This window comes from Pseudochaenichthys georgianus, chromosome 3 (genome assembly GCF_902827115.2).
Source record: "Pseudochaenichthys georgianus chromosome 3, fPseGeo1.2, whole genome shotgun sequence".
In the NCBI taxonomy this organism is placed as follows: Eukaryota; Metazoa; Chordata; class Actinopteri; order Perciformes; family Channichthyidae; genus Pseudochaenichthys; species Pseudochaenichthys georgianus.
Window position 1 is genome coordinate 24,150,895 of NC_047505.1, and position 9,999 is coordinate 24,160,893.

Sequence of the window (9,999 nt, forward strand, 5' to 3'; positions counted from 1 at the left end):
AACCCCGGGGATTTTATGGGAGCAATATATATATATAAACTCCCCAAACAGGCGAAAACCTGAGATGCCTGAGACGGACCGCTCTGCTACCCACAATTCAGTTCGGCGAAAAAGCGCGGCTACGTGACGTCACCCCATTGAAAGTGAATGGGCAGATTGGAGCTTTCGACGCTGTCGACGCTGTAGTGTAGACGGGCCGTAACTGTTCCACAGTAAGAGGGTGCTATAGGCGTAAGGAGGCGCAGCTATTGTAGCTGACGTCAGGTAACAGGTATAAGGGATTGTTCCCTCCCCTTCTATCTTTCTCTCTCTAGCTCTCATGGAGAGCAGGTCAAGTGGTGCAATGCACATATGAAAATAAACCACGCCAGTTAAGGCTAAAGAAGACCTCGTCGTCATGTCCAGTTTATTGCTATACATGTGACTCTGTCAACAAAAAGTATTAAGTTAATAGTGTGAACTTCCGTTTTTTTCAGAATAAAACTGATTTAAATTAATTAGTGTATTTAATTCAAAATTACGCCATATCAACATTGATTTTAATTTCTAACAGTATGTATGTACATCACTATGTATGTAGTATGTACTGTATAATGTACACATGTAGAGTTGTAGAAAATACATGGTGTACAGACAGTACAGTACACTGACTGTACAGTCACTACAGTGTATACTGTATAGTAGGTGTGTAACAGTGTAATGTGTATAGTCTACTCTACACTCTCACACTTTCAGCAACGTTTTAGGGATATAGGCTCAGTCAGCTCAGGGACTGTTTGGTTACTTTAGTTTGGTAAATGAAATAAATGTTTGAACTTTGTAGTACTGTAGTTGCTGTCATAAGTCATTTGTAGACTAAGTGGCAAAAAGTTTTTTTTTTACATTTGTACTTTGTAGAGAAATGTAGACACAAGTTGGAAGGGAGCACAATAAACCTGATGAGTTTGAATTTGAGTTGATTATGAGTTAATTTTCAATTGATAATTAGCTCACAATAAGTTCACTTTAGTTACTCACACAACTTGACACAAGCCATGGGTTCAGGTCCGGACTAATAAGTCCGGACCTGAACCTCTGGACTTGAGTCCGGACCTGAACCTGCATGTGAGTCCAGGTACGCAGCACTAGCTGCGTCCCTAGCAACCACGTTACTATGAAAACGCCGACACGGGAAATACTGTTTTCACGCCGAGAGATGACGATAACTTCACATGGACACTGGTTAATAAAGTGTTATAAGTGTCATAGACAGTGTTACATTGCTATTATTATCCTTAAAATATATGTAAAACAAAACCACTTATGATCTTTTTATTTGAGTGGTTTACTAATGACAGTTGATTCTGTTTTTGCTATTGATGGTTTAATTTTTGAGAAAAATAATAAAATTCAATAACGTGCTTTAACCACCAGGTGTCCCTTTCTATCAGCTGTGCACCGTTATGGTGTAAATATAACCTATCTACCAATTGGATCAAATATAAAAGTCAGCAGAATTAGTGTTGATACTGCAAGGAGACGTATTGTGTGAAAAGAAAAGTAAGATGTTGTTTAATTGCTTATATATTTATGATTCACGTTTTCAGTTTTGGCGGCAGTTCTTCCTGTTTGTCTAGAAGTCTTCTCATCAGGGCTCTATAAATGGAGAACTACGGCAGATATGTAACCGTGTATTACAATGCTGTTATGTGATGACTTTCAAAGAGAAAAGCAAGCACACTTGGAATAAAGTATTATTTTATTTTTAAAAAATGTTTTCGGATTTCACATCGCATAAACACCAAATCCCAGCGTGCATTGCGGCTAAACCATCCAATCATCGAGCTGAGGATCTTGCCTACGTCTGTTTCCGGTTTAGTTTATGACGGATGTATTTTCCTATACACACATTCCTTCACATTTAAATTTACATTAAAGTATTTCGTGAGGCCTTCTAATATGTTTTTAAATATAACTACGGTTGTAGTTCAAGAGTTTGTAAATTAACATGAACCGCTGCCTGGCAACGCAATCGCACAACGTCACGTCCGTTAATTCCACATCCACACGCATGGATTAATATCGATTTAATACATTAATGTAGCCTTTGTTTCTGCTAAAAGAGGTGTCGACCAGCTGGGGCAACAAGAAAATTGGCGTAATCGAGTGTGACTATTAAAAAATTAAATTATATTAATATTGACAATAACAACCGACCGTCGGGGTAGCATTTGCTTGGCATTTCAGGGTATTTCTCCACTGGTTAACAATACCGTGTAACTGTCACATTTGAAGGGACGAAATTGTGACATCTTCACATCTCGCAGCATGGTAAATCGTCACATGTTCACATCTTGCCGTGATACCGGGTTGAAAGTGAGCCTGGCCTACCAAGGCCTGCCTAACCATACCGTACTAAGCCGTGCTAGGTCCTGCAGTGGAAAAGCGCCATTATATAAGTCTGATGTGTTTCCTAAAACAAGTAGCAAGTCTTACAATTTGGAATCTTTCTTTCATCTGTTTTTACTGACCTGTCAGGACTGATTTAATAGCTCTTACCTGGAGGTAGGTAGGAACAGGTGCCTGAGGAGTTGACCAAAATGTTGGTGTGAAACGTAGCATCAAATCTTTCATCAGCACTGTGGACAACATACAGCTACATCAGTTTTTACTGCGGCGTTAACCAAAGTGCAGCTTCAGTGGAAAACATTTTAATAAATTCAAACAGTGATGTAACCATTGAGAGACCCAGTTTTAATCATGAAGATGCAAAACTAATTTGGATGAGCCACACACAGCGAGCAGAAGATATTTGGTTATGTATATTTTTCTATCTCATTATAGCAGCAGCAGGTACACGAGGAGTCAACAACATGTCCCTGGAGATGGTTATTCAGAATTCAGATTCTCCCCCTGATTCACTTCTCCTAAATAAACTCCCAAGAGCTTAAAGCATGGTTGAGCTGAAGTTGAAAGTGAAAAAGACTAACTTTGAGCAGTATCTAATTAAAATACTCTGAAAAGAAGGCTTTCCTCAGAGGGACAATGACAAATGAAGTGCTTTGCCATTTATTAGTGACATGTCTAGCCACATGAATAGATTGTATTTATTTTATTCTGAGGGCTTTTTATTTCATGCAGAACACAAGGTGAATAATCAGAATCTGGTGTGGATTAAAGTTGTATTACTGTATTTCATTTTTGATTTATTGTAAAAGGAAAAAAAACAGTTGCGAAATGCTTTTTTATGGCAACATAAAAAAAGAAAATGTTCAATTTCTTAGAGCTTCTCTTATGTGTATCTTCAGGTTTGATTGCACAAGGGATCCGTCTAAATAGCATAAATGACTAAAACAGTTATGAGTCGCTCATTTTAACTTTAGAGTTGCCACCTGCTTCATTTGTGGGATTTGATCATTAAAACAATGAAAAAAGGGAATCTAAGCCTGTTCGTTCCATCTGTGGGGAAGTTTCATCTGCAAAAATGTCAAGAGCAAAAGGGGGAACTTCACAGAGCTTAAAGTCCTGCTGACAGAAATCAGGAGAAGTAAACATAACAAATCAAGCAGTCAAAGGTAGATAACCATGTTTCAGGTAGAGTGAAATGTAAGCACTCAAAGGGATAGTATTTATTTGTTGTGATTTTGTTCTGATGAGGCCCTAATGTGTTTCTTAATGACACATCTTCAACACAAGATAACATTGACACAATTGATTCCCTTATGTTGAGGAAAAATAATGTAATCTCTACTCTGCAAGAATCACAGCCAGTGCCATTGTAATGGTTGTTATTAATTATAGAGCATAATCCATAATAGCATAATTCCTCTGAGATCCTCCCCATTATATTGTGTAGAGGACAATGCATGCATGCTGAGTCCGACACCATGCATATCCAATTACAGGGAAGCTCTAAGCCAATGGCTCCTTACAATACATACCTGTTATACAGCAGGATGTCTGGCTTCCAAATGAGATTGTCAGGAAATCTCACATTGGGCACACCTGGATAATCTGATGGATTCCACTGCAGGTAAAAATCATCCCAGTACTGCGGGACGCAAAAACATATAACATGACCTGTATGTGGCTCTGATTAGGAAAGCTTTGCCTGAAAGCTCAACCTGGGATTCACTGTACCACTAGTGTGTACTAGCAGCAGCGACAGCTACTATAATGGGTAATATAAATGTATGTGACAGCAGCTACGAGTAACATAATGCAATGACATGCTACAAGAATTTTGTTCAATTTCTGTGTCAGGTACAGCAACTTCTGACGAGGGAATTTAGATTTTCCACAATTACATGCTATTCAAACTGTATGAAGCACAAAGCAATGGATATGTAATACTGTACATCTTTGAGTGATTTTCAATACATATAAATGAGCTACAGGTTATAACATCAGCTGACATTTAGACACATTAGTGGAATTTAAGTTTGTGCACAGAATATCAAGGCAGTGAAGAGGCATAACACTTGGATCTCAAACTAATTAGCAAAGTCACTGTTTTAATATGTGTCATTGAAATTATCAAACAGAACATAATCTCCTTAGTAGGTGAAACTGTACAATGTGTGTACATTAAAACACAAGTAAAATACTGAATCTTTCACCATGTCTGACTCTTTGAAAAACAGAAAGCTTTCACATTCTTTCTCATTGGATTTGGGATTTAGCCCTCCTCTGAAAACCCCATTGTCTAAGCGAACCTCCTTTACCAAAACATTGCACTCATGTACATTATTATAAAAAGGCTTTGGCTTATCCTTTATAATTTATTTTCAATTTACTTAAACCATCATGGAATTCAAATAAAGGCTGTTCTTAGCAAGGAGAAATATAAAGGTCAGTCGTAAATGAAGGCTGGGCAAAATATATGAAGGGATCATTTGGTTAATTCATAATAAAGTACATTTTGCCCTTATTAACAGAAATACTAAACTCAATCACAAACCATGTTTACCATCTGCTTCTACTTTTGACATACTAGCTAGCCTACACCAATTACATTTAAAAGAATGATATCATTTGTCAATGTGATCATGTACTGTGTGGTTCTGTAACCTTACAGAACCATCTTTAATGGCACAAATTGACTTCCAGAGATAAACATCTTTAAGAAGCAACATATGCTATCTTGACACCTATAGAGATGCTGCTTCGAATTTTGTCTGCGTAATCTTGTGTTTGTACCAAAGTCGATTGTGTGAGGTGAGGTGTGGAGAGTGAGAGAGATTGAGGGAGACTGCTGCTCTGATTCGACGGGGTGATTTAAAGCAGACCAAGCCGCCTTGAAACAGCTTACTGACAGTGCAGCAGCAGGGAGCCACTGTCACACAATGGACCGGCTGTGAGGAAATGTGTGTGCTGCGTTCATACACCCTATCTCAAGGAGGAGAAAGTGAGGAATCTGTGGGTGGCGAAATGGAAAATACTTGTAAATAAAACTATCTGGCAATAACTGCACATTCATTATGTATACATGCACAAACAAATACCAGCTAAAAGGCTAAAGTTTAAGTTACAGTGTATTTACAATGTTTCTTTCAAGTCTCTAAAGCAAATATGTGGCCACAGCTAGCATGGTTAGCTATAGCTTAGAAAAAAAACTGTAAACAGGAAAAAATAGATATTGCTCTATCCACAGGTAAAGACATTCACCTACCAGCACCTCTAAAGATGAATGATTAACATTTTACATTTTTTTTTGTAATATTACAAGAATGGACATGTAAGAACCACAATGGGTGTTTTTTGGGGGATAACATGCCTCATTTGACAAGTCTTGTTGCAGCTGTTAGGACTTCAAAGAAATAGTCTGTCACATAACCCCCCAAAAAACAGCAGGGTGTACTCGTGATTAAAAAAATGTTGTGAACATAAACAGGGTAAGTATAAAATGCATGGATTCATCATTTAAAAAGTACACTATGTGGCCATCAGGTTGTGAATCTAAACGTTTCTATAGTTGTAAGAGAAAAGGCTTACCAGTTGTAGCCAAATGTTGGTTGTCAAAACCTGGTTCTTCTCATCCTGTTAAAAAATGATGAAGTGATATTAACTGTTCAGATATTTCGTTGTAGGTATCTCTCAATTTAACTTTCACAATGGAGGAATCATAATTTCTAAGAGCCTTGGGTACAGAGAAGGAATTGACTGTAAAGCTGCAACAACTGTAAAGCAATTCAACTTTGAATTTAGGACCTAAAGACGATCACATTAGACTTAAATGAGCCAAAAATAATGAATGTGAATGGAAGATAATTGGAAACAAACAAATACAGCTAGTTTTGACTTTACTAATATTGGAGAAGTGCACATTATTACATATGAGTGTTGATTTTTAGCTGTGAAGTAAAGGAAACAATCTCTATACAAGCATAAGACCACCTTGCCCATATGTATGCTTAGTGATATATGTGAAGAGTCATTATTAACATACCACATCCATGATCTGCCTGAGGGTTAAGCCGAAGTGAACAGTGAGAGACTGAGAGTCATTGCCGACTGGTCTCACCAGTGGGTTGTAGTTAGACATCAGGTCATGGTACAGTCTGTGCTGCTCTGCCCCCTGAAGAGCAACTACAAAAGACAGAGAATCCAGGACAGTAATGTACCTTAACAATTACTTAACAAAAAAGGACTAAGTGTATCTGAGTGCTACACTTCACTAACACATACACTATATAGACAGAAGTATTGGACCACCTACACCTTACACCTACAGGAGCTGTTATGACATCCCATTCCAAATTCTTGGGCATTAATATGACGTTGGTCACCCCTTAGCAGCTATAACAGCTTCAACTCTTCTGGTCAAGATTTGGACTGTGTCTGTGGTTCCTAAACGTTTCCACTTTGCAATAATACCACTTACAGTTGATTGTGGAATATCTAGGGGAGAAGACATTTCACAAACTGACTTTTTGCAACGTTGGCATCCTATTACAATACCACGTTCGAATTCAGTGAGCTTTTTACAGCCCAATCTTTCACAAATGTTTGTAAAGGCAGACTGCATAGGTGCTTTATTGTATACACCTATGGCAATGGGACTGAATGAAACACCTGAATTCAATGATTAAGAGGAGTGTCCCAATACTTTTGTCTTTATAGTGTATGTATGCTGTTAGTGTAATATTTTATTTTGGTGAATACTTTCATAACCTGTAGGATATTTAGCGTTTAAGTCAAAATTCCTGACAGTTCCCAACCATATATTGGGTGAAGCTTTCATAGTTCAGGGTTACTGTACGTGTTATAGCAGGGGGTGGGACTTGACAGCTATTGTGCAGGTAAGATGTGTTGTGATAAGGGTAGCCCAAATTAAACATTAGATCATTACTACTTGCCACAATGGGCCTCTCACTCAAAACAATAACAAAATAGTTTGGTGGTGTTGTGAAGTCGTAGATCATGGGAGGTTGTCATTGCAGTCAGCCCTGATGATGGAAACCGGTTAAACACTCAATAAGCAAAAAGATTCAATGTTACCCTGTCATACAATGGAGGGAGGGGCTACAAGCGTTTGATTAAAGTACAATGGCTAAAATACTTTGCTGAGTTAGAGAAAGTGGATAAAAATGTAATTTATGAAAGTTTGTAAGAACACCTATAACTCTGACGAGGACATTGCAAATATGTTGCTATCACAGGAATAATAATAATACTAAATGAGACTTGTATAGCGCTTTTCAGGAAACTCAAAGACACTTTGACAGAGAATTACAAAACAGCAACAACAAAAAACGGCAGTCTATGCATGCAACGGAATGAAATAGATGGTTAACTTTATTAAAATGAAGGATTCATCTTGGGTTAAAAATGATCCGAAACATTTGGATAATATAAGCACAAAACTCAACAAAGAATATAACATGGGTGAAGTCGTTGTTGGGCAAGAGGAAGCGTTACCCATTATACTTTATGTTCAACGATGAGTTTGAGCCAAAGAAACATTTCACCCCCATTTTACATCATCATCATCATTACAGCATTTATTCACTTCACTAATGGCCACAACCCAATTATCCTAAACTACCTATGAGAAGCACATTATCCCAATGATTTGGCAGAGAACTTGTTGTCTGTAGGCTTCTCCCCATTCCTCTGCCTTGTGTTGCATCCGGTTATTTCATAAAATAAAAGAAAGACTGAAAGATTAGCTGAAAGTGTGTCTTTGTCCATGACACTATGCCTTTTATCCAACCCGGTAGCTGCCCCCTCCGAACCCCACCAGCCGTAATCAAATTTCATCATGAAGTCTAGCAAGATGACATCAATGTGTGTTTTTGTCCTACGATTTTTCTGCCACACAATCTAGGACATTACTGGCTGTCAGACCACAAAAGGAACATTTCTGAGACATTGTTGACATAATGTTGCTGATTTGTGGTCATAAAAAAAAAAAGTTAAGCCTTTCTACCTTTATATCAGATTGAACAGCCTTAATAATATCAAAGAGATGGGCAAGGGATTAAAGTACCACATATGCCTGGACATTTAGATATGCACGTCACAAGCAGACACTAAAACGACTTATACTGTATGCCTCTTCAGACTCTCGGGGAAGCCTCAATTAACTATAAAGTGTAGAGTGAAGAGTCTGAGTCGATGAACATTTTCCAAATTCTGAGACGCAGCATGTCTTAAATAATTTGTGTGATAATAACCATTTGAGGAACAGGGTTCTTAAGATTTATTTATTTTCCCAATAGTTTTTTTTAATTTGCAGAGAGTGATTTCATTCAGACTTATGATTAGTTTTCTTTTCACAGCACAGGCAGGGATCTGGTTCATACACAGCAATGGAAAAGTTTTGCAACATAATGCGAGAGGCACAACAAGAACAGCTTCACTCTGGTCTTAATAAAGAAACAGTCCATGAAAAATGAACTTAGTGTGATATTTCCATGCTGAAAAAACATTCTATATTAAACTTTCTACCAGGTCTTATTTAAATGTGCTAGTGAGGTCATTATACACAATTTGCTTAAACATACAATTTAATCACGATAATAACACTACCATATGCAATTAGACATTTATTTTTACAATATAATAATTTTACTGGCTGTATCATTACTTTCATATGATCACTTACTTTTTTATAATGCTTATACTTCATTGATATCATGGGTGTGTACTTATCTGATCATATTTGTATTAACGTGTAATTGACTCTTTTTTAATAAGTCACTCTACTCATCTCAGTTTTGTCTTTTCTCTGCACTGGCTTTAACGATGTAAATGTAGTGCTTTTTATGTATTGTTAGACGAATAAAGGATATCTGATTCTAATGTCACTTAAACTCGGTATTTGGCACAACAGTTAAGCTATATAATTATGATTATGATGAATTAATAACATGCAACGCAACAACAACACGTCCCAAAAAAAGAGTTAATTTGCAATTGAAGCACACATTGACAGCCTACCTTTCACAGTGAAGGCGCTGACTGCGAGGAATAGCAGAAAATGCACTGAGTCCATGTTGAACCGAGCGAGGAGTGAGAACAGACTAATCCCTCAGTCCGTCTCTGAGCCGAACCTGACGGGAACCGGAGAATACATCGTGTGTGTGTGTGTGTGTGTGTGTGTGTGTGTGTGTGTGTGTGTGTGTGTGTGTGGGGGGGGGGGGGGGGGGGTGGGTGTGTGGATGGATGGATGCATTAAATAACTCCTCCTTCTAGCTGCTGTTTGGCAGGACAGCCATGATTTGTGGTAGGCAACATCAAGTATCTGTCCACAGCAGTTTGTCTCACAGATTGACCTACTGATAGAGGATACCACTCAGGCTAGCCATGTTTAAAAATGTATAATGATGTAGATTTTAACTCAATATATTTTTGTTACAAAAGTATGTTTTCGACTAATTATAACAAATCAATAGCCCCAATATCTTCTTTTACGTGCATCATTGTCTTACTTCAAAAAATGTGTTTGAAGACTTGATGGAAGATTATGCACAGGGATGCAGAAAAAGTTGTACAGCATCATAGGTCTACATCTAC

The 9,999-nt window shown here is 37.7% G+C and overlaps 1 protein-coding gene across 2 annotated transcripts in view; it reads right to left on the bottom strand.

Annotated features, from left to right (window-relative positions):
• Nucleotides 1–9,544, bottom strand: part of chrna7a (cholinergic receptor, nicotinic, alpha 7a (neuronal)) — a 49,882-nt gene extending 40,338 nt beyond the window's left edge. Inside the window, exons 1-5 of one of the 2 annotated variants that reach the window (XM_034109179.2) lie at nucleotides 9,424–9,544; nucleotides 6,428–6,567; nucleotides 5,974–6,018; nucleotides 3,921–4,030; nucleotides 2,539–2,618 (exon numbers count right to left, since the gene is read on the bottom strand). In XM_034109179.2, the coding sequence (XP_033965070.1) occupies nucleotides 2,539–2,618; nucleotides 3,921–4,030; nucleotides 5,974–6,018; nucleotides 6,428–6,567; nucleotides 9,424–9,478 (430 nt within the window). In that variant the 5' untranslated portion in view covers nucleotides 9,479–9,544. Of the gene's footprint in view, nucleotides 1–2,538; nucleotides 2,619–3,920; nucleotides 4,031–5,973; nucleotides 6,019–6,427; nucleotides 6,568–9,423 lie in introns of those variants that run through there. The other variant, XM_071202041.1, reaches the window with a different exon arrangement.
• Between the last annotated feature and the right edge of the window lie 455 nt (nucleotides 9,545–9,999).